The sequence below is a fragment of the Tasmannia lanceolata genome, unplaced genomic scaffold (genome assembly GCF_043159265.1).
Source record: "Tasmannia lanceolata isolate RefF3 unplaced genomic scaffold, GAP_Taslan_0.1 ptg000007l, whole genome shotgun sequence".
In the NCBI taxonomy this organism is placed as follows: domain Eukaryota; kingdom Viridiplantae; phylum Streptophyta; class Magnoliopsida; order Canellales; family Winteraceae; genus Tasmannia; species Tasmannia lanceolata.
Genome location: NW_027518684.1, coordinates 16,683,469 through 16,708,939, shown reverse-complemented (window position 1 = coordinate 16,708,939; position 25,471 = coordinate 16,683,469). Strand labels below are relative to the sequence as shown.

The 25,471-nt window shown below is 39.3% G+C and overlaps 2 protein-coding genes across 2 annotated transcripts; one reads left to right on the top strand and one right to left on the bottom strand.

Annotated features, from left to right (window-relative positions):
• Window positions 1–7,683: 7,683 nt before the first annotated feature.
• Window positions 7,684–11,561, top strand: LOC143882116 (uncharacterized). Its single transcript, XM_077385541.1, has one exon. It carries the CDS (start codon window positions 7,991–7,993, stop codon window positions 11,111–11,113), a length of 3,123 nt encoding a protein of 1,040 aa, XP_077241656.1. The 5' UTR covers window positions 7,684–7,990; the 3' UTR covers window positions 11,114–11,561.
• Window positions 11,562–14,290: 2,729 nt separating this feature from the next.
• LOC143882115 (acyl carrier protein 2, mitochondrial-like) lies at window positions 14,291–21,920 on the bottom strand. Its single transcript, XM_077385540.1, has 2 exons — window positions 21,621–21,920; window positions 14,291–14,660 (listed from the first exon to the last, which is right to left on the bottom strand). Exons 1-2 carry the CDS (start codon window positions 21,822–21,824, stop codon window positions 14,484–14,486), a joined length of 381 nt encoding a protein of 126 aa, XP_077241655.1. The 5' UTR covers window positions 21,825–21,920; the 3' UTR covers window positions 14,291–14,483.
• Window positions 21,921–25,471: the final 3,551 nt, after the last annotated feature.

Sequence of the window (25,471 nt, the reverse complement as noted above, 5' to 3'; positions counted from 1 at the left end):
TCTCCTTGATATAGTTGAGTTCTCCTTGAACAGATCATTGATCATTTCGAGTCAAGGGTATTTTCTCGTAGGCCTTATAGAGGTGAGATTCTATGAAACTTATTATCTATTGTCATTCTTTGGCTTGTCTGAAAGGAAAGAAAAATGAGAATTTTTAAAGCTTTATCAAACGGAATGCGAAAAACCATCATTGCTATTGGTTCTTTGTGGTCTGCATCGATAAGGCACAGTTTAGAGGAAGGGCCTGTTAGGCTGGAGTTCTAAAGGTGGATGTGAGATTCTTTTTGGGGCTAACATTGGAATAGTGTAGCTGCAATGTTACATGTGTAGGATGACTCATCCCCATTTTGTAATTCGGTTACATTATTTATAAAATTGTTACTTTCATTAAAAGTAAATGGTGTATCAAAGGGAAAGTGCATAGTTTGTAAAGGCAAATTTTCCTCTGTGGTAGTCCAATGGGCATCAAAACTTCCTACGTTTAGAGGAATCTCAGTGACCTTCTATGGGAGGAGATTTTTCATGGAGGGTCTACGGGCCTCCCTCCCGAGAAGTTGAAGCTGAACTTCTATGGATCAAGTCTTGGTACCAACTGAGCAGGTATCGGAGGCCTTTTGAGCTGTACAGATAGAGAAAACTTTGGGCCTTTTCAAGACTTATCGGAGTAAATGATTCTAATGAAGAGGAGGTCCATATGCTTCCTCAAGGCATTAGGTAGTTGGATTAGACTCGGTTGGATCTGATTATCATTGAGATAGACTCCCTCATCATGGTCAGATAGGTGAGAGATGGTGTCAGCTGATTCAGGGATGCTGGTCTTGGATGTCTTAGATGGACTTGTCATAGAGTTCAAACATGTGTGGTGATTGGCTAACTCTAACGTGGACATGCTCACTCATATGGGTGTTGACAAAGAGTTTTTATTACTTCTTGATCATTTTCCTCCTCAGCGTTTCACCTCACAGATTATTTCTTTTCTACTATTTCTATTGCAATATTTTATTTCTTCATACTTGTTTTTTTTATCGTTACCTTCTCCTGATTTTTTTATCTTCTATTTGACCGTCTCAGGGAGCATTCTCCCCTTTTGCACTAATGAAATTTTCTTTCAAAAAATGCTTAACCTATAGTAATTAGGAAACTTAAACATAAATACATAACATATTCTAACCCCATGAAAAATTTAGTCCTCTTTGTCACTCAAAGTGACATGGCATCACCTCATATCATGTCTTTAGGCTTCCAGTCAATGATGATATTGGGACTTGATAATTTACACATAACCGATAATTATACTCCAAAGTGATAAAATTACCCTGACATGCTAATGACACCCAAGAAAAAAAAACGACACAGGAATGGTCCCCTATCATTGTTGCTTTCCTAACAAGAAGCATGCTTGAAGACATATAAATGAATAATGAAATACAGAAAAATGCCTTATTAGCATATAGTGAAAGCTTTATCATGAAAACATTGACAAGAATGCCTCCGTCAATCACATACACATACCATGAGAAGTGAATCTGTAAGCAAAGCCTGTAAGTTACAAAAAGAAGCTTCAATTTCAGACATTCATTCTTGAAGTAATTCATATGAATGTGAGAATGATATTAATACAACCAAGACGCACTCACCGCATAGGGAAAATGCTTTTACGTCAGGAAGCTGACACCAAAACAAAATGCACATGGGCAGAATTTTTCCCAAAGCAATTCAAGATGGATCCATCATCATCACCACAATCAGAAGTGGAATTGACAGTGTAACTATCCATTTCCTTGCTTAGATATTCATCTTGCGCACACACGGTGACTGGACTTTGAGAAGAACCATGGTATTGTTCAGAATTGGAAACCCAATGGGAACTAGTCTGATCTTCCTTCTTCACAACATTGAAAACAATTCCATTATGAATCCTTTCGGCTTGCAAAAGATCACCTTCAAAAACCATAATGCTAGATGCTGTCACAGGAACTTTATGAGCAATATCCCGTGAATCATAGTCACTATCTTCTGAACTTCTATCTGGGTCTGTTACCTTTGAGTTGGTATAATATGGATCCACAGTTTCATACCAACCATTTGAATCACAATAGTGTTGGGAGAAACTGTTAAACCTTCGATCTCATTGCATGCCCTGATTTGCGGGCTTTTAAAGCACCACATGGGATGGATTCTGTATAATTTTTGAATACTGATAATAGAAAAGACAAATGAAGAAAAAGAAAACTTGTCAACCTACCTCAAAGAATATTTCCAATCAACCTAAATAAAGCAAGCAAAAAAGTATAAAATAAAGAAGTTTGTATACAATGGAACCAGAAGTGCTTTAGGATCTACTTGAGCCAGCGTAGCAGGCATAACAACAGTAATAATCGCCTTCCCATTATTGAATAAATAGCTTGGCAATACTCCCCGGAGGAAAACCAAGTTCCATTATCTGACTGCATCTATGTTTGACCTCCATCTCCATAAGATGAGCAAGCTGCAGTATTTAAAATTTATCAAGCATATCCAAGATGATAAAAGAAATGGAAGCGCCAAACACCCAAGCATCCTAGAAATTATGTTGCATAGACACGGGATATAGGGAACAAATGGCTAGTATAAGATTAGAGCATAGTTACATGAAACTTCCTTGTTGGATGGGAAGCTCCCTTCCTCGGAACTCCCTTCGGAAGCTAAGTTCTACTCGCTTCCCAAATTTAGGGGAAGCACGCTTCCTATGCGTTTCCTATTAATGAAGAGCACACTTCCTATTTGTGTGATTGTTTCTTCCTAAAAGAATGTTTTTTGCTTTTGATAATGTTGAAAGAGCGTATTTAAGAAAAGTGTGCATTTAAATATTGAAACTTACCTTAAGTTTCAAATGAAAATTTTGTGGACCTACCATTTTAAAAAAAAAAAAAAAAATTGTGGATCTTTCTCCAAAATCTTGACATTAAATTTACATGAATAAATATGTGAAACTGTAAAATTCCTAAAACTTATAATTCTAGATAGTCGTGAAGTATTTTGTTTTACTTGCAATCCTTACCTATATTAGCCCTTCCTCATGTTCCTACTACAATCCTACTATTTTTATGTACATTTTATTTGCTTCTAATGGGGCTTCCTACATGCTTCATGTTGACTTTCAGTGATGTTCTTCACGTTTTTTCTTTACTTTCTTTAGAGCTTTTCGCTTCCCGTATTTTATCTTTTCTAAACCCCTTGCTTCCTACTCTGGCAACTACGGATTAGAGACTCGGAACTTTTGGACAAAGACTAACATATATAATTTTTGAATATAAAGTGATTACGTAATGCAAAGGAAAATACAGAATGTAATTTTACCAAAGTAGTTTCATTTGATACACAAGTTCCCCACAATGTAGTATATAGTGATTAGAGAAATTAGTTCACAAGATAAACCGGAGTAGAAAAACGATAAAAGCATTAAAATCAAAGCTTAAGCCAATTAAAAAGTAAACTTTTGCAGCGTCGTTTCCTCCATAAGCTCTAATGAGCTCCTTTAGCCTAAAGAATGGAGCTATGTAAGGATTTGCCTGACTAATGATGAAATGATTGACATTGAACTACTCATTCAGCTGCATCATAGGCAAATCACTCTCCAAACTATCCTCCTCCACCTGCGCACTGAATTACCATAAAGCACCTCAGGACCCACAAAAAAAGGTGCATGAAAAGGAACAATGTCGCCACTTCTATCCTTAGCCATCAGCTCCTGAGCCTCAAAACGGCCAGGAAAAACACAAGAAGCAGTGACTGCACTCCATATATAACAACACGAGGCGATGACAAGTTGGTGGTTCGTGCTTCCTGGGAGAGCAAACTGTGATACCAAGAACCAGACCCATCGTCATTTGATGGGCCACAACGTAAATAGGTTGTGTCCGAAAAATCATTTCCATAGGATGACCCTAGCCCGATCTACAGAGGAACTGCATATTTTGGAAAACTATAGATCGAAGGGTTGGGATCATCCTATAGAAATGATTTGTGGGACACAACCTATTTACATTGTGGCCCATCAAATGGACGGCTTGGATCATCCATACAGTACATTTTGAAAAAATACTGGATTATACATTGTGTAAGCCCTTATAGTCCCTTATATTTCAAAAAGTACAGTATGGACCACATCATAGGATGATGCAACCCATCCATGTGGTGGAACACAATATAAATAGGTTGTGCCCTAAAAATCATTTCCATAGGATGGTCCTAGCCCTTCGATCTATAGAGGTTTCCATAATATGCATTCCTCTATAGATCGGAGACTTGGGATCATCCTATAGAAATGATTTTTTTTTTGGCACAGCCTATTTACGGCATGGCCCATCACATGGACGGTTTGGATCACCCTATAGTATGGTCCGTGTGAACTTTTTGAAAAATACGGGACTATAAGGGCTTACGCCATATAATTTCTCTACTTGTTGACCCAAGTTTCTTTATTCAATTGCTCATAAAAATATCAGGCATTCAACAACTTCCTCTACCAAATTTGAGATGTTTCTTACAAGTTACAACTAGATAAATATACACGAGTGTCTCCAAATGTGAAGTGCATGTTCCATGAGAACCCCAATAACCCCTTGAAAACAATGTGCACATACCACATGGGTCATAAAATACGGCCGTTGAATAAGGTCCTCTTTGGATACCTTTATAAATTATTTGCATATGATATGATTTAGAAAGGGGTTGCATTTATCATTCCCCTTTTTAAATAATGGTTATCATTGTTTCATTAGTGATATCGTCAATGATTTCTAAAGAGGCCTTATTGTCTCACTTATAAATGAGGTTAAGCAGATGTAATCTTAAAGAGTCTTTCAAAACAGAGATGCCTTCTAGGAAATAAAACTTCACTTATGGGTTAATTTTTCGAGCAAATTGGGCTGTTTTGGATTAATTTTCCAGCCACCAACAGGCCGCCTTTTGCCGGCCATATTGGTAAGGCGGAAAGGTTCTATAAAAAGAAAAATGTTACCTCTATTATAAGGGCATTTTGTATATTCTGGTAAGAGGAATGATAAAGTGAAGTGCGCCCTTGCAAAAACCAGCTACAAGGATATGGGCATCCCCCCATTGATAATCTCAAGACTGTTCATTTATAAGGATACAGAAGGAGAGTTTTTATATGGTGCCTGACCGTCAAGTACCGTCAAATCAGTACCACCCTTGATAATTGATCCAACAGCAGCGCACTTTTAAGAGGCTGACATCGGATCAAATATCAATGAATGATGGTATTTCCATCGTACCACCTTCACGGGACTTGACGGTCTGCCACCATATAATTTCTCACATTAGAATATGAAAATGGTACGCACAAATATAATGTTAAAGGAACAATAAATGAAACTTGTTGAGAAGGACCAATAGTAGTCCCCTTTAGATGGGTTTTTTTTTTTTGGCAAGGTTACTCTTTTGATAAAAGCCTCCTCTCGGGCACTTGTCCATTACTTCAAGCCTCGTTTTCTAACTTCCTAGGCTCATTTGGGATGACCATGGACCCTTGATCCCACATTGATCGGCTGTCCATGGACCGTAGATCGATCAAGCCTCATTTATAGTTCTTTTAGAAAAAATCTCAACCATTAATTTTTGTCCACCTTTAATCTCTTCGTATAAGATGTTTGTTCAATGTGCGTTCAAAATCAAGTGTCTCGATTACACACTACATGTGCCTATTTTCATCCTGAATTTCTTTCTGATTGGATTAAACCACTATAGCCATGTGAAGTGTTGTCACCTTTGAGTAACACATGGCAAACAAAAATGTGTCATCCAACACCTATCTTGTTGTCAATTATTCAGAGTGCTGAAAACAAAAACTGAATCGAGTGAAACAAAAATATGTGATGAGGACATTTTAGTGAGGATAAAAAAAAGAAGGGAATTAAGTGTCGTTAGTGGGTTGGATATAAGCAAAAATAGAGGAGAATGCCGAAAGTAAAATGGCTTTGTTTTACCTTTCGAAAGAGACTCATTGGTCGGTCGGTAGGTGGGTGCCGTCCATTTCAAGGGTCCCACCCCTGGTGCCTTTTGGCCGACCATCCACCCCTATTTCCCTCTTTTCCTCACTCCAATGGTTTGAGTGATGATTCCTTTTCTTCTTTTTACACTTATTTAGCTCTTGCTTGTGGAAAGTGAGATTTTATAGGGTGGATGGTCGTGCATGCACTCGTGCAGTCTAAAAATAAAGTGAGGCCCACATTGTTTGGGTGATCTAAACCATTCATTTGCTGGGCTTGATATAGATAGGGCTGCCTAGAAAATCTTCTCCATAGGATGATCTTAACCCTCTAATCTGTGAAGGTGTCTATACTCTGCCGTCCATTTTGAATCTCTACAGATCGGACGGTTAGATCATCCTAATGAGAAAAATGATTTTCTGGGAACACCCTATCTATACGAGGGCACAACAAATGAATGGTTTGGATCATAATGTGGGCCACACTGTATTTTTGTGCATGCACGGCCGTGCAGCCTATAATTCATCGTAGCAAGGAGGGATGGAATCAGTGAGAAAGACGTAGGCGAAGAAAGGAGTCGTTCAGGCTTGTTTGGATTGCAAGAAAAATATTTCTGCTGGAATATTTTTCCTCTTAAAATATTTCCTTGTACAAATTAGAGGGAAATAATATGATTGTGGTTAATTTAGAAGAATATCATCATAAATTAAAGAGTTTTGTTAACAGTGAGGGCACTCGTTGAGGTGCATTGGGAAATAAATTCTACACATGTCTGATAAAAATGACACAAAACATTTGTAAAATTCTCAAACGATGTGAATAATGATTTGAAAATTTCTTTCCCAATGCACCAGAAGGGCACTCGTTAAGAAAACCCTATCCGTTTGGTTGCCGGAATTTTTTGGGTTCTTGGGATTTCTGTGGAACAAAAAACTCCCTGGGAGATTGGTGGAAAAAAAATTCCCTAGAAGTATCCCGGTAAAATAAAAATCCCATGTTTGGTTGCTTGAATTGTTGGGAAGAAAAAAATTCTTCTGCTAGCTTATTTTTGGTTCCTGGGAGCACTCGTGCTAGCTTATAACCCCGCACGAGTGCTCTGTTTGGTTGCTGGGTTTTTTTTGTTCCCAGGATTTATGTGGGTAAAGGTTTAGTGGTCACATCAGCTTTTTCTTGGTGACATCAGCAAAATCTTGTCTTGAAAAGGGTGTTCTCTCTCTACCCCCTCTCTCCACTCATCATAATATCTTTCTCTAATTAATGCTTGTCCCCTCTTTTGTCTCCTACCTTTACCCACATAAATCCCAGTAAAAAAAAAACCCGGCATCCAAACAAAGCACTCGTGCGGGGTTATTTTGGTTCCTGGGATTATTTTGGACCCAGCAACTAACGTGGGTTTCCTGCAGAAATTCCACAAAAGTCCCAAGAACCAAAAAAATTCGGGCAACCAAAGTTGGTTCAAGCTATTTTTTTTCATGGGTAAAAAAATACACAATTTTACAAAAAAATTTCCTTTCCAAACTTTTCCACAAAATTCCAGAGTCCACATTTTCTTTTACATGAGTCAAAATTTTAAAATCCGAGTGCACCAGAAGTCAAAATAGGCCAAACCTATTGGTCCAACCGTCCAAATTATAAACGTCTCTTATTCCAGCAATATTCAATTTTGGAAGGCCCAATCGAAAAAGAAAGAGGCCACCCGTTGTGACCAAAATCATAGTTGGGATTTCTTTCCTTTTTAGAAACTTTCTTTCTTCTATGCTCTAATAATTTGGAATCTCTCTCTCTGTCTCTCTCTCTCTGGTTTATTCCTTTCTTTTAAACCTCCTTTTCTTCCTGGCTCAGACCACAAAGATTTCTCTTCTTCTGAATCTTAAACTCCCCATCTAAAGAAAGAAAGATATCTCCACCATCTCATAGAGAAACCCACCACACTTGCAACCTCAATTATCAAGTAATCTCTTTGGGTTTCTCCCTCCAAAGGGTTTCTTTTTTCTTCCAAGATGGTGCAAAGAAAAGCCGTGAGCAAGCTTGGAATCAAAACTGAATCAACGAAAGATCAAGTTAAATCTGACAAATGGTCTATGACCCTCAAACCATCTTCTCAACATCAAGATATCAAGAACAAGGGAGGAAACGAGCTAAAGAAGAAAATGAAGAAGGCAAGATCTTTCAAGGCCTTGGATTTGGAAAATGAAGAAAATCAACACTTAAAATTCAATAGCCCTTCTTTTGATGGGTCTCCAAATTATATGAAACCCACAAGCAGTTGGGATGCTAGGAAGGAGAGCTTGAAGGTAACTTCTCATTCTCATTCTCAAGCTACTAGTTCTTCTAATTCTAATGTTAAGGCTAAGAGTCAGAATCCAAGGAATTCAAATTCCAAGAATTCTGATCCTTCTAGTCTAAAACCCATGAAGAAGATTTTGAGGAGGACTTCTAGTTTGAAACTAGTAAGGCCTTCTATGAAGAAAACTAGTTCTGGGGTTGCTTCATATCCCAATCCAAACGTAAATCGGGCGACCTGTTCATCGACTTTGAAAGATTCGAAATTCCCCGAATACGTGGCTCTTCATCCTGGGGCAACTGAATCGCAAGGAACATCGATCGTGAAGGTCTGTCCATATACTTATTGTTCTTTGAATGGTCATCACCATGAACCTTTGCCTCCATTGAAGCGCTTCTTATCAGCAAAGAGGCGTTTTCTTAGGATGCAAAAGAGCATGATGATGAAAGGACTATCTTCGCCGAGAATTAAAAGTACTAGTGGGAGAAGGAAGGGAATTGATACAGGTCAGATGGATACTATTGTTGATCCTATAGTTTTAGAAGAAGATTTTGAGGGGTCATCGATCTCCCCTGTAATAGCAGAACAGGGCATTGATTTCTTTGTAGAGATCTATGCTAGATCAAGAGAAGAAAGCAAGGAACCCGTAAATCAAAATGATAGAAGAAGAACCCATGATGAGGATGATGGATCAACATCAGAAATTTCTCAAATTCCTGATGGTTTTGATGAAATATCCTTGCTTGGAGATGATGATCCTCATTCAGAAATAAGTTCAGAAGATGATCCAGACCAAAACATCGAAATTCTTTCTGAGGAAATGGATTTGTTGATGAGTTCCCTTGAATGTGATTATGATGTGCAATTTGAAATTCCAGACAAGGAAAATTCACCCAAATTGATACAAGCAGATCTAGAAGAAACAGGTTTCAATTGTTGCATTGAGAGGGACTCAGGCAAGGAGAGTGAACTAGATGAATCAACAATTTCGAAAGCCTCTGACATGGATTGGGAGGAGCAAGTAGCCTCGTATCCGGATAATGGGAATGATTTTCCTACATTGTCCAGTGATGGATCTGATCCACTGACCGTCACACTACCAGGGAATGAGGATGTGGGATTCCATGATGGGCTTTTGTTCAAGCGAGATGATTCTGTCAGCACATGTGAAGAAGATACCAGAGATTTTACTCGAAGTGGTACTTATGAAGGCGATGGCACCAACTTAGACGGAGATCAGACTTCTGGAGTTGTTGATATTCTTGAAATTGAAGAGACTGACAATGTGAATTGCATGGATGTCATCGAATTCCTAACCCTTTCAGCTTCCACTGATTCGATTGAGAAACAAACTGAAGTCGGCGAAGAGGAGAATGGAAATCCGGAATTGGACAATGTCTCACTCCAAGTAAATCCTCTACTTGGAGTTGTAGATGAACAAGAAGATTCTCTTCAAGATGATTCAGAAATGGATAATCATTTTGTTACAGAGGATCAAAGCTCAGAAACAGATGAGGAAGCAGTTACAAGCGATGTGCTTGGCGGTGGTGTACTCAAAGGCGAAACAACTGAATCTACTGATTCAGAAACAGACCAGGAAGCAGTTACAAGTGATGTGTTTGTTGGCAGTATACTTGAAGGCAAAACAGCAGAATCTATTGATTCAGAAACCGACGATGAAGCATTTACAAGCGATGATAAGCCAGATCATGCATCAGGTGCTGACGATGAAGATGGAATGGAAAGGACAGAACAAGTTGAAGATGTCAGTAGCTTCCTCCAAATTGATATTTCCAGTTCTCATCAAGGTTACTCTGGAGCAGATCAGGATATACTTAAAGAAGATCAGAGCCTAGTCCAACCAATGGAGTCTGAAGAAGATCAGAGCCTAGTCCAACAAACGAAGTCTGAAGGTTGCCACTGTGAAAAGAAGAATTGCATTCAAGAAACACTTATTGATCCAAACAGCTCTGTTCTTGATCAAGGCGTTCATCCTGAAGATGGAGCAGAAAGGACAGAACAAGTTGAAGATTCCAGCGGCTTGCACGAAATTGGAATTTCTGGTTACTCCGAAGCAGGTCAGGATATAGCTAACGAAGATCATAGCCTACTTCAAACAATGGAGGCCGAAGATCGCCACTGTGATGAGAAGAAATGCAGTCAAGAAGCTCTTGTTGATCTGAACATAACCATCCTTGATGAAATTGTTCCTCCTGCAAGTCAGAATTACTCATCAGATGATCAATCAGATATTTGTGAGATAGTAAATATCCAAGAGCATTTGGAAAAGGATCAGAGAGAGCTTGGGGGGTGTAAAGATTGCATTGATACAGAAAAGACTGAGTCAAATTCTTCTGAAGGCTCCGAAGGGGGAGATGATAAAATGAAAATAGAATATGAAACTGATTCAGATGCATCTAATATCAAAATCTCAGAGGAAGATAAACTCATCATCAGTGCAGGTACTGAGTCAGACATGACATGTTGTGATCTGAAAAGAATAGCCAACAGAAAGGGCATGAAGACCATCGAGGATTGTGAGGAAGACAGGGAATTCAACCCACGGGCACCAAGATATCTTATCCCGGAGCCCGACCCAGAAGCAGAAAAGGTCGATCTCAGACATCAGATGATGGACGAAAGAAAAGGTGCAGAGGAATGGATGCTAGATTATGCACTCCAACAGGCTGTGTCCAAACTAGCTCCTGCTCGAAAGAAGCGAGTCTCTCTACTCGTTGAAGCATTCGAAACTGTCACACCAGTGCCTAAATACGAAACTCATTTGCAAGATGCCACAGCAAATTTTCCTCATGCCAGACCAATTCAAGCTTGCAGCTAATGATGATCAAGCTATGAACCGAAACAACAATGAAGGTAACTGAATGAAATCTTTTATAGTTATGTACTTTAAAAATGAATTGTAGTACTCTGTGATGTTAGTTCAAGAAACAATGTTTACAAGTGGAATAAGTTCGAATCGAACAACTAAGTGTTGTAGGCCACACCAGCTTGATGTAAGTCAGTACTAAATGTAGTGTTGAACTGTACATACAGTGCTATGATTTCTGCTAATGTTCCAAGATGGATGGGAATTTCGGGTGATGGAAAGGTTTGCCAATGTTGTTTGATGGTAGAGTAAATAGAGTCTGTTAGAAATCTCATGTATGAAAAATGATAAGAGCGTGACATCTAGTTTTTTTCAAGATGTGGATCCTCTGTAGTTGTAAAGGTTGTTTCTAACTTCAGATTATGTTTATTTATAATGATATATCTTTGCTTCTGAATTAGTTTTCAGTGACCATTAATTAATGGTATCATCTGCTGATTGGTACTTCTGGTTCCTTTGTAGATGAACAAAGAGATGAAAGTAATCATCTGATTGTGTATAGAAAAATAAGAACCATTTCAAAAAAAAAAAAAAACCATCTGATTGTGTATCTGTGTGTGATAAGGAAAAGCCATTTCTGGCTCTTTATAGCTTTCTGGTAATTGTAACAACATTTAGTCCTTGTTTGGCAACCCTGATTTTTTTCAGTGGAATATTAGTTTATCAAGTGGTGAGAGAGGGGTGGGGCACAATGAGGAGAGGCTGAGAAGTGGCTAAAAAACAGGGGAAAATATATTGTATTCTGAGTGTAGTTTTTCTTTCCTTATTTTTCAGCCTTCTCTCACTCTCTCCTCACTTAGTCCCTCTCAAGTCTCTCCACCTACCGCTCTACCTCCCCATTGGGTATGCTTATATTCCATCGAAAAGAAATTCATGGTTTCCAAAAATAGCCTAAATGACTCAATAGAGAAAAAAAAATGATGAGATTATATTGAAAAAAAATGGAAAACCCAAGCGATCAAGCTGGTCCGAACATACATAGCAAAGAAAAATGGGAAGATATACAAAGACCAAAGACCCTCAAAGGGGGCATAAAATTGAAAAACGGAAGAATATCCATGACTACACCATCTCTGGTTAACCAATCCATCAAGCCTTGCACCCTCTCCTGAATTTCGTCAATCCAGTGTGCAAATCTCCACCATCTCTGGCTACCCTATCCACCTCTGCATTTGCTCCCCTTGTGATGTGATGAAAAACAATGGATGAGCCTTGCACTCTCTCCTGAATTTCGTCAATCTAGTGTGCAAAATCTCATGTCAACATCTGTTCACATTCAGAGTCTCCCTCTGTAAAAGTATAAAAAGTTTAAATAACACCTTCTCCAATAGCTTAAGCTTTTGGAGTAACTGTTGTTTCAAGGATTATCTCCCCAAATCATGTCATATCTCTTTCTATGTTTATCTTCTTGAGTGTTCTCTATATAAACACTTATTGGGCTTGATTGTAATAGATCCAAGAATAACAGAAAATTCTTCTCTTCAAAATTTAACATGGCTTACCAACTTCTCCAATAGCTTAAGCTTTTGTAGAAAGGCAGTATTTAATCTTTTATACTTTAACACTCCCCCTCAGGTGTGGCCCTACTTTCTAGGGTTGGCCTACACGTGGCACATGTGGCCCCACTTTTGGGTTTAGCCATTGCATGTGGATTTTGCTATCTAGGAGGTTTGAACCCAGGCATTTGCTTTGATACCATGTTAACTTACCAACTTCTCCAACTTGATAGCAAAATCCACATGCAATGGCCAAACCCAAAAAGAGGGGCCACATGTGCCATGTGTAGGCCAATCCTAAAAAGAGGGGCCACACATGAGGGGGAGTGTAAAAGTATAAAAAAGATTAAATAACACCTTCTCCAACAGCTTAAGCTTTTGGAGTAACTGGTTGTTTCACACCCTCAACCACCAGACAGTCTAGTTATACTTTATTTTATTTATTTTCTCCTCAGATGCAAAAGCCAGGCGCAAAATGGCTTTCCGCGAAATTGCCTACCAAACCCCTTTATTTAATTATTAGTCCATGGGGATGTACGGTCATGATCGGCAATGACTTAATTCCTTCTTTTCTTTTCTTTTCTTTTCTTTCCTTATTGATGTACTCCCTTTGAGCGGTTGTGTGGATAACCAGTTTCCCAAGGAGATTTATATTGGTGTATATAAAATCTATAGGCTAGAATTAGAAATGGAGATTCGAAGTATTGGATGCACGAGGTGATCTAACGGATGATCAACAGTGGGATTGGATGGACCGTGGCATTGGATTCACCAGATGGACTGACGGAGATTGACGGTCGTGATAATTCGAAGCATGTTATGCACCGACTAATCAAGCAAGAGGATAACAGTTCATCAGCTTCATGAGATGAAGTAGTTGTGGTGATTGGATCATCATTTCCACGGGAAAAATCGCCTTGATGTCGGCAAATTTTTCCTTAATGCAAAAGCATTAGTTGCCTTTATGTTACCCTCGATTTGGCAATATGGCCTATGAGGATTGCTTGATTCCAATTGAGTAGTTGGGAGGATCCTCTTACGCCAAGATGTCAAATGTGAGCTATCTTGATGGATATTATTTGGTTTGGATTCCATGTCTTCATGCTTTAAAATTCATGAGATGTATGTTTATCGCATACTATGGTTTGGTAATCTCCTGAAAGAACCTCCTAATATGATATTAAGTTGAAAAATGGGACCCAATTGCAAGGAATGGCTCCCATGGCCTTCCATAACCATCTGGTCATTGGCTAGGTAAAGGAGAGAAAGGAGACATGCCAAAGGAGAAGCCATCCTCAACTTTAGCTAGAGTAACCACCAGATTCCCAAGGCATAAGGAATATTGCAGAGGCTCAATGGCCACATGCCAATGCAGAACCCATTGTGATGCTCGTGTTTCCGAGGCGGTGGGTGTAAGTTAAACGAGTCAAGGGTGTTGAAGCCCTGAGAATAGACACACCGCGACGCTTGTAGGCTGAAGTGAATCAGATATAATGGGAGCCATGATGGATTAGATGAATCCATCCACTCGAGACAAGGATGGTTTAAGGCGAAAATCGATGACCAATGTTGCACGAATGACTTTCACTGCCCACTGGACGAGTGCTGTCCCCTAATGCTTCCACAAAAGTAATTATTACACCAAAATTATATCTTCCGATTCAACTAGAGTTCCGAAAATAGAATGAAAAAAGGGATGTCCACATAACAAAATAAGGCAACAAGATTGTTTGTGCCTGTTCAACTAGAAACTCCAAGAAAAAGAAATATCTCTCAGGGTTTAAAGAAAGCCAACGAACAGAAACGAACACAAATGCTTATTTGTTTCATTTGGCCTGAGGATGCGATGCGATGAAATCAACGGCAAGGTTGATGGAGTTGATCTTGTCTGCTTCATTATCAGGGATCTCGAACCCAAACTCTTCTTCTAGAGCCATGACAACTTCTACAGCGTCCAAACTGTCAAGCCCAAGGTCGTTCTGGAAATGAGCATTTGGTGTAACCTGTGCATAAAAAAGAAATCCAGCACTACTTAGTCAAAGATTTTGCAGCAAAATTCAGGTTTACAAGGCAGCAATTCATCAAAATTTTATTTGCAGTAATACATTTCTCTGATGAAAAAACTGCATACAATAACATCAGCTCTAAGTTAGAACTGGCAACACAGCTCTACTTAATGATCAATCCCAATTTATCATACAATTATTGAGATTTGAATATACTGAGGTTCATCAGCGTTTCCTTGTAAATTTATAGCAGTATCCTCCCAAACCTAATACTGCCAAGGGGGCACCATTCTTAATCACGTGCAAAAGCCTTTTTAAATGGTCACCGTTTCCCTAAAGAATTGTTCAGCGTACTGCCTGGGCCTAACACCACGTGAAGTGTAATCAGGTTCATGTATCTTGTGAGCCATCACTGGCCCAGCCCACTGCCCCTGGTCTCAACATCATTGTATGATCCTAGACCTTGTGGTGTTTGACCAATAGGAAGTAAACTAATTCTTGTATAAACCTAATATCCAATACTAGTTCTTGTAGCTCTGATCACTAAAAATGGTGTAGCATAAGAGTGAAAATGTCCTCCATGCTTTTGGCTATGCGAAAGTCACTCTATTCTAGTCAATCTAGGGTTTTACTGTTTTAGCAAAATTTCTAAAAATAGAATCAGATCTAGCCTCACATCAACTCTTAATCTCAGATCAAGGTTAAGCTAAATAATCCACCGTGAAATCAATGAAATCTAACAGGATCTTGGGATCGAATAATCTATTACAACTTACAGGAAGACGCGCAAAACAGTGAGTAAATGGCTGTTACTCGATTGCTTCATCAATCATTTATTGCTCAGTTTGCCATTGTTTATTTTTATTTTTTTTCATTTAGTGAATGTGTTATACACATTTAGAAGTAAATGGCTGCTACTATGTGAACGATAAAATTTAAAAGTTTGCTATTTTTGTTTCTGAATGTGTTAAAGTAAGAGATAGGTTCGCGCTTTACACTGCATCACTTGCTTGCAATCACTTACTATGTGATGTTGTAAATTGTAAACACTTAAAAAATCATCACTTACCAAGTAAAATTGTGTCATCACTTACTATGTAAAATTGTGAACAATCACTACATCTGCATCACTTACTATGTAACACTTAGTCACTGTATCGCATCACTTACTATGTAATTGTAACCATAACTATATACTATGCTAAACATAAGTTATGTAACCATAACTATGTAATGTGGTAAACATAAGTTATGTTTGCATTTTTGCATCACTTATCATATTGAAAGTAGCAAATAGTTGTGCTTGCCTTCATGCTGGAATTCCACAAGAGAGGTATCATCAGCAGGGAAATGAACTCTACGCTTATTACTCTTATCCCGAAAAAAGACAGGGCAGCCTCCTTACAGGACTTCCGACCTATTAGTCTTCTACACGGGAGCTATAAGCTACTGTCCAAGGTTCTTGCAAGGCTCATTCGTGTTGTCATGAAAGAGGTAATCTCAAAATACAAATATTGGACGGCATTCTTACTGCATATAAGTTCCACGATACTATGAGGAGGAAGGGGGAGCTTGGTGTTCTGATCATGGTTGATTTTGAAAAAGCATACGATCACGTAGATTGGGCGGTCTTAGACTATATACAATCCTGCATGGGATTTGGTCAGAAATGGTGTTGTTGGATGTCGGCATGTCTAAAATCTGCAATGTTCTCTATTATCATTAATGGGACACCCGAAGCGTATTTTGGCTGCTCGCGTGGTTTGCGTCAAGGTGATCCACTAGCTCCGTACTTATTCATTATTGTGGCTGAGTCACTCCACTCTCTTATTGCCAAGGCGGAATCTTGTGGTTATATTCGCGGCCTTGCTCCTGGCCCCGTGGCTTCCTCCTCTATATCGCATTTACAGTTTGCGGACGACACTATTCTCTTTCTAGAAGATAACATTAATGAGGTGGTTAATGCGAAACGCCTCTTTCGAGCGGTTGCTGGTATTAATGTGGACGTGTCTACTTGTGCCGCTTATGCGGAGAATCTTGGGTGTCAAGTTGCCATGCTTCCTATCAAATATCTTGGATTGCCGTTGGGGTATGGTATCCCAAAAGCTGCGCAATGGGATCCAGTTATTGAGCGGATCGAAAGGAAGCTTGTGTCTTGGAAAAAGAAGTACCTGTCATTTCGGGGTCGTATTACCCTAATTGAAGCCGCACTCGCGAATATGCCGGGTATATTCCATGTCGGCTTTCAAGATCCCTGCGGCTGTTGCTTCTCGTATTGAAAAAATTCAGAGGGATTTCTTTTGGGAAGGTAAAGAAAGGGGTAAACGGCTTAAGCACCTTATTGCATGGAAAATGGTGTGTCGTTCCAAAAGAAACGGGGATTTGGGCATCGGCAAAATCCGTCTCCGGAACAAAGCCCTTTTCGGTAAGTGGTTTTGGCGGTTCGGCACGGAGAAGGACGCTTTGTGGCAAAATGTTGCGGGTGAAAAATATGGTAGAGGATGGGGTGATTGGATAGTTAATGAAGTATCAAATCAGAAGGGGTCTGGCATTTGAAAATCTGTCTCACCTGCAAGGGATGCTTTCCTCCCATTAGTGCGGTACGAACCTGGAACAAGCAACTCTGTTCGTTTATGGGTCGATTTGTGGGTGGGCAACTGTACTTTGGCTGAGGCTTATCCAGATATGTTTCGTCTTGCAGTTGATCCGGGCTCTACCATCGCACAAAATGTTATTCGAAACCATGGACATGCTAATCTAGTATGGGATAGCAGGTTGAGACATAATCTTAATGACTCCGAGATCGATTATTTCGGGTCTCTTCTTCACAAACTATCTGCCACCTACTTACCATCTACAGGTGAGGATACATGGATCTGGACGCCCGAATCTCATGGGTTTTTCTCGGTGAGATCATTTTTTAGAAAACTAAATGACGAATGTGGCAATCCATCTCCTTTGGCTAAAATCTGGAAAAACATTGCCCGCCTCGCATCAAGGGGTTCCTATGGACTTTATTGCTCAACGGCATCAATACCTGTGAAAGATTGAAGGCCCGGGGATTTCAATTAGCTAACCGTTGTGTTATGTGCAAAAATGCGGAAGAAAATTTGGATCACTATTCCTTCTCTGCCCATTCGCCTTTAAGGTATGGATGGGAATTTTTCGGTTTTTTGGTTTTTCATGGGTCCTTCAGGGGAGCATATGTAATGTTATCAATAACTGGTGGGGCATGCTGGCTGGCCGTCCTGGTGACTCCATGTGGCTGTCAATTCCGTATGCGGTTGTATGGCATCTATGGGCAAAGCGTAACAACCGTATTTTCTGTGGAAAGGTGGTCCAAGGTGATCTTTGACATCAAACTCTCCATCATAAGTTGGGCAAAAGTCAGAGGTGGTATTCACTACTCGACCGGTGAAAAGATTAGAAATTGGGCAGTGGTGATTTCAGAGCAGAAAGCCTTGGTCCAGTTATTGCCTCAATGGAAACCTCCTCCTGTGGGATGGTTCAAAATTAATTTCGACGGAATCTCGTGTGGTAATCCTGGAAGGGCTGGTATCGGGGGTGTCATCCGGGACCACTCAGCTAATATTTGTATGACTTTCTTAGGGTCGCTGGATGTCTGCGATGCGAATGAAGCAGAGGTGTTGGCTCTCCTATTTGGTTTGCGGTGGTATGCCCAGAATGATCTCGGACCCCTCATTGCCGAAGGAGACTCCTCCAATACCATCGTGTGGGCTGGTAATAAAGCTTGTGGTCCTTGGTTTCTCGCTTTCAAGATTGATGAGATTAGGGATTTGGTGGCATCTATTCGGCCTGTGCTCAAGCATACTTGTAGATCGGGCAATGATATTGCGGATGTGCTAGCCAAGGCAGGGGTGGATCGCAATTCTTTGTTTCTCTTCTCTAATCCTGTGATGTAAATTTTTTTTTGGGATTTTTCTTGTGGCCCTATTATGGGTGGGGCTTTTTTGCATTGTCATTGTTGACCTTGGGGACGTCTCGTCCCTTTGTACACTCTCTGATTTAATGCAATCTTCGTTATCTTTTCAAAAAAAAAAAGTAGCAAATAGTTGTGTTACTTAGTGAATTAGATATGCAGAAGAAAATGGTCGTTGCAATAAAAAAAAAAAAAAAGTAAATGTTTGTTACTTTGTAAATTCAGTCAACTCAAGAAGATGAGTAGAATGTAAGGAAATTGATTGTGAAGACTACGATTTTCAAAATCAAGAAAGTGGAGAGATTTAGTTGATTGTGAAGACTAAGATTTGCAAAATCAAGAAAGTGGAGAGATTTAGAATGAGTATATAGTTGAAGACGCTGATGATGAATATTGTGATGATGGTGATGAGTTGGATAACCATTATGAGGACGATGAGCTGCTTCCCCCTTCTAGCTAATGAGGCAACTATATTATGGAAACACATATAGGGGAAGAAGTGGGAAAGGATGCGGAGAGCTGTGATATTTAAATGCACACACTATTAGAAAGTTTACCGTGAGACAGACCTACACGAGGGTTTATGCGCACCTTATGAGGAAAATAAAGGGAAGAGAGTGGGAGGGAGTTTGTTATCGCCCCACTGTCAAAGGGGACATAGAGTTACAAGATGAGATAAAAATAAAAGTTTGGCGAGCTGAGGGCCTACAAGGTATGCTGCCTCTAAAGAAGTCAAGCGCTTGAAAGTACAAGTAAAGTTTCTAGCACTGCTGGTTCTTTTTAGCACACATCAGCTAGTGAAGGAACTCTTGCGGAGTCCTTCAAAATAGAGGAAGTGGACTGCAAGGCTATTATATTTTTGTGCTTGAATAGGATTTCATTAAATGTCTTGCAGTCTCCATGTTGGGATGATAAGCTTTATGCAATAAGTGTAGTGCCGATTGAATGGATGACATAGGTGATGACTACACCTCCCTGTGTGTCTCAAGTCTCAACCTCCACATCCCAAAAGCCAAGGGTTGGCTATGCTGTTGTGAGTAACAGACTTGCCTGAAGACAGTCTCAAATGGAAGTCACCCTGATTTCTCTAAGCAGGCGTATAACCTTAGAAGCAGGAATCTTCCTCATGGGTGCCGCTCCCAAGCTAGAACCACGATTCCACACTCCCTAGGATGAAAACCGCTCCCATGACTCCCCCAAAGAGACGGAAACTGCTCCCATGGCGCTCCCAACCTTTTCAATTACTCCATCACTCCCACCATCACCAACTCCCCTACATCAAACTCCTCCAACTCTTCAAAGTACTCATTGGAGCAAGCACAAATGCATCTTAAGAAGGTACGAGGAAAGAGTGTACGAAAATGAAAATGGTTAGAAATTACTACTTTTTGATGTACTTAAATTTTGAATGATATATACGAAGATAGTTAGAAATTATTATTTTTTGATGCACTTGAATTTTGAAAACCATATATAGAAAATATTACATAAATGCTCAAAATGTAGATATTTATTCAAACAGTCAACTGAAAAGTAGATATAAGGGGTATGCGAGAGCTACGAAATGTAGATATTTATACAAACGGTCAACTGCAGCCATGATAGCTGTTTTTCTTTGAGAGCTTTGTAACCCATCAACAAAATCCATAGAGATGACTGACCAAATCAATTCTATAATGGGCAATAGCTGAAGCAAATCCTGGTAGAGAAAGATTCACAGATTTGCTCATCTGCCAAACACAACAAGTGGCCACACAGTCCCTAATCTGCCTCTTCATTCCCCACCAATAAAACTATCTAGAAAGCCTTTCGTATATGCACAAAGGACTTGAATGTCCGACATCGATAGCGGAGAGAAACTCCTGTAACAAATTTTCTATGATATTGGAAGTTTTGGCCACTAAAAGTTCTTCACTTGTAGGGCAGCACTTGGTCATCCCAATAATAACCATGCAAGGTCTGAAGCTTGTCGATCAACACTTTTGTGTTGTGGTGCTATTCTAGCTCCTTACATATCTCACTCCAGACCCCCTGTGCTTGCAGGCTGAAGGTCATCCGAAGGAGCCAACCTCACCGTGGGACATCTACAGCCCGAGAGGCAGTTCGGATTTCGACACCAACAATGACAAAATAGGAAATGCAAGGAGATATGAATAACTTGCTCGAGCTGTAACACTAGCATATGATTGATCAAGGATAATAACATAGCTTGTAATTGAACCATGTAGTCGCAACACAACATCAAGCTTCTAAATAGTCGTTGGTGCCAAAACCTAGATATGGTAATATCAATCCACAAAAGAAGATAACCTAAGAAAACACAGCTTCTAAGGCTGACAACATCAAATGCCCACATAAAAAGGGAACTGTTATGAGTGGAAATCATAAAAGAAGGTAGAAAGATGGTACGAAAGAACTACATTTCATAATCGCTAGTTGTTATCACATTTATGTATCTACTATAGATACAAATGGAAGATCCTATAGATTAATTTTCAATCTGCAATGCAAACCCTATCGGTTTGGAAACTACAAACGAACTAAAAGATATGAAGATACAAAATAAAGTGAAAATGCACTAAATTTTTGTAACAGTCGCGAAACATCAATTTCCAGATATATGATACAATGTCACATTTACATATCTAGTATAGATGCAAAGACAAGAACCTACAGCTTAATTTTCAATCTGGAACACAAACCCTAGCAGGTTAGAAACTAAAAACGAAGTAAAGAGAATAAGATACATAAAAGAGTGAAAATGCCCTAAATTTCTGTATCAACGAGGCGCGTAATTTACCTTGTAACAGTCGCGAAACAACAATTTCCGGATATATGATACAATGTCACATTTACATATGTAGTATAGATGCAAAGACAAGAACCTACAGCTTAATTTTGAATCTGAAACACAAACCCTAGCGGTTCAGAAACTACAGAGGAATAAAAAGAGAAGAAAATCAGAAATAGAGTGAGAATGCCCTAAATTTCTGTACAAAAAAAAGTAAGTAATTTACCCTGGAGGGATCGACTTTCTGAAAGTTTTTGACGACAGAGATTATGCGATCGGAGACCTCTGATTTGTCGAGGAAGGATCCTTTAACCTCTTCGGAGAAGCGGCGCCGAATAAGATTGAAGGAAAGGGGAAAAGGAGGAAGAGAAAGTGCAGAGGGTTGGATTTTCACTCTCAGATGCTTCAGAAGAGCGTTTTTTGCCGCCATTGGAGGTGGAAAAAGAAGCCTCTCAAGGCTTTTTCTTCTCTGTTTTGTTTCGCCTGAAAGGTGGAGTGATGGGGTTGAAATAGCTTGAATAAGAACAGGGCTTAAGATGGATGGTGTGGATGAAATCTAAATATGACTGATTTTGGCACTACCGTATTTTAACGATTGCACGAACTCAACTTGTCTTTTTTTTATTTTAACGGGCTTCTGATTCCACCCCCACATCCGGGGGCCCTGGTTTTTGGATTTGGAAAACTCTTCCAAGGGCTCTTCTCCACCATTAGGGTAACTCATACACACCTTAGGTGCACATATCCTTACTGGAACCCTCTGTGTATTCAGCCCTCATTTTGGTGCCTCCGTCTGACTTAACAAAGGGTTTCCCGTACTCAACCTTTTTGTCTATGGGTGCAGGTCGTAGGTTGAGATGAACTCTCCCTCCCCACCGTCAATACTAGGCAGAAGACTCGACCCAGCGCAATAAAAATCATTCGAGCATCAGGACTGATTTGAGGAGCATCAAAGGACCTGAGTTATTTTACAGACCTTTTAAAGGTTGTTAAAAAATTATGCCAAAAATCCTCCATAAGTAATTAGTATAAGCACTGCTCCCTTTCTGACATCGTACGTGGGCTTACTTCAACTAAGGCATTAGTTTCAACACATATTGATTGAAGACTTGGAGGGGAGTACATCTATGAAAAATGCATTTGTAAGTGTAGATACTGTAAGTTTTTTTATAGAAATTTGTAGTTATCTTGAGGAAATTTCTATACTTACTGTGAGCTTTGTGTTTTCTTTTTGTTAAACAGTAGTAGAGACCATGAGAGTATGGAGAGTGTTCCTTTATGATCATTCGCTCTCAGTTATGTGGAGCAAATTATTCACTATTAAATGATAATTAGATTATTATGGTTGGATAATTGTAGGTAAGATATTGAAGGAAACTGAACAGTTATTGTCACGCCCCAACCCCACTGTGTACATATTGTCCGGTTCTGGGTCTTCCACGTTCCCCGATTTTGTTTTCCAACAGCACTAATCGTGCCCGACCCACTCCGCGGGGCCCACCCCTTGGAAATGCCGAAAACACGTCTACCAAAGGAGAGGGGAAATCCACATATATAGCCCAACAACTTTTCTTCCCTTTCTGACGTGGGATCTCACAATCCCACCCCCTTGGGGCCCAGCATCCTCGCTAGCACACCATACTAGATGGGAGGTCCCGCTCTGATACGATTTTGTCACGCCTCGGCCCTATTATGTAAATATTGCTCGGTTCTGGCGTCTTCCACCCTCCCCGGTTTTATTTTCGAGCAGCACTAACCGTGCCCGACCCACTCCATGGGGCCCGCTCCTTGGAGATGCTTAAAACGCATCTACACAAGGAGAGAGGACTTTGACTTACTTTACGGTGTATGATGTTGGACTTCTCCGCGGGGCATACGAGATCTATCGTTCCTTGTCTCATTCGAAATGGAAGTTGTCTGGTTGAAGATGGCATCTCTGACATCGGAACGGGCTAATGAAATGAACTAGTGACCCCAACAAAACCATGGGCTTCGGCTTCGGCTTCGGCAATCTCCTGGCCCTTGCTTCACTCCTTGTTCCGTAAACAGGGTCGCTGGTTGATCTGATCGGAAATCTACATATATAGCCCAGCAACTTTTCCTCCCTTTCTGATGTGGGATCTCACAGTTATTGCTAAAAAAATGGTTCCATTTCCTTCATTTCTCCCTTATAGACACCCTATCCATCCCAATAGAAGAATGAAAAAGAAACAACACTTCTCTAATCACATGCACAAATAAAACCTGATAATGATAGTAGTTTTCTCACAGACATAATGTGATATTCTCCACTTCATGTGAAGTGTATGGATGCAACACATCCTCTTTTTCACATGGAGGATGAAGCTGTAGAATCCATTCCAATGTTATGATATTCTTTAAGTGCAATGTGTCTCGTCCTCTTCTAATTTGCATCCATTCCAATGTTGTGACATTCTTTAAGGGCAATGTGCCTTGTCCTCTTCCAATTTAGAGGTTCAGTAACAAGATGGAGAGCCACACTTCTCATTAGTATGGAAGCAACAATTTCCTTCTTCGTATATGAAGAATATCATATCATATGCATGCTAGGTTAGTCAAATCAGCTATAAATAAAAGGTTTATATCCTCTTTGGTGTATTGAGAAGATGTTGATGTTTTTTTATTCTTTGGTGATTGACATATTAAAAATGGAGGAAACTCAAGGTGAAACGAATATCAGAATATTTAAGATACGTGATAGAAAAGCTACACTCCCAGCAATGAGAAATTGGAGGAAACTAAATTTTGTAGTCTTCTTTTTAATGGTTAGTAGTTCCCGCCTGTTTTTAGGTGTTGTTTAAATAATTTGTTTAAATATTATATTTGATTTCATCTTATGTTTATAATTTCTTAAAATTTTATGTGGATTGCATTAGTAATTAGTTTTAGTTCTCTAGGAATTAGTTTTCTTTCCTTAAAGTATATATATAGCTAACCTTATTGAATTTCTTTAGTTTGGGCTAAAGGCATTTCTCATGGTCTACATACATCACCTTTTGAGAAGTAAAAATTGAACTCTCTCTCTCTCTTTTCTACTTCTTCTTGGTATCTTCTTTGTACAAAATGTGATTAACTAATTGGATCTTTACAACCCTTGCACCTAAATTTAACATGCTAAAATTTACAGATACAATCTAATTTAGAAGGAACATTAAACAGTTTGAAACCAAAATTTATAAGTTCTTTCTTTTCCTTCGATATATGCTTAGATCTTGAATGATAATCTTCTAATTTTCAATGTTTTGATGTGTTAATCATGGAAAGGCATCACTCATCAAGAATTGATATAAATGGTAAGTCATAAGCTGATTATTCAAAATTGTATGGGATGCAAAGTGAAAATCATTTAAAGGTCCCATTAGAATCTATTGACCTGGTGGAATTGAAGTCAATTTGAAAGTTACCTGAGTTTGCCATGTGCAAAGGAAATTCTAAAAGGTCATTTTTCTAGGTGTTTAAGTTTTTTTTTTCCAATTTTATTTGGAGGTTGAAAAATGTAGATATTTAACATTTGTCATTTCAACTAACCCACATTTGTGTTAGTAAAGAGGGGGCCTAGCCAAACCCAAAATTATTATGTGTCGGTGTTTGAGTTGGAGTTGGATTCTCCAACTCCAACAACCAATTAAACACCAAAAGCATGTCAATCCACAATATATACAAGCCTCTGTATGTTTTTCCTCCATAGTCGTGTTCCACTTAAGTTGACCTGAACTATTCATTTCAAAGGGCTTGGTTTGGATATCTTAGAGCCAAAAAATTATACAAATAATACAATATTAATGCCCAATAATATGTATTCTTGGTCAATGGGTATGGATGCTAAAAGAAGATAGCAACAATGCATATTTAACCACGGTAAGAATGCATTATTAGATGTTAGAGTTTCATGATTTGCTTAAATTTTTGGCCAAAGAAAATAAGGCTTATAAAATGATCGGTTTAAATTAATGTACAGTGTGAGGCATAGCTCGAACCATCAACCGAAGAGCAGCTCATCGACAGAGACTTCTCCTACCGAGAGATCGCCATCCAGGATTAATACCTGGAACCCAT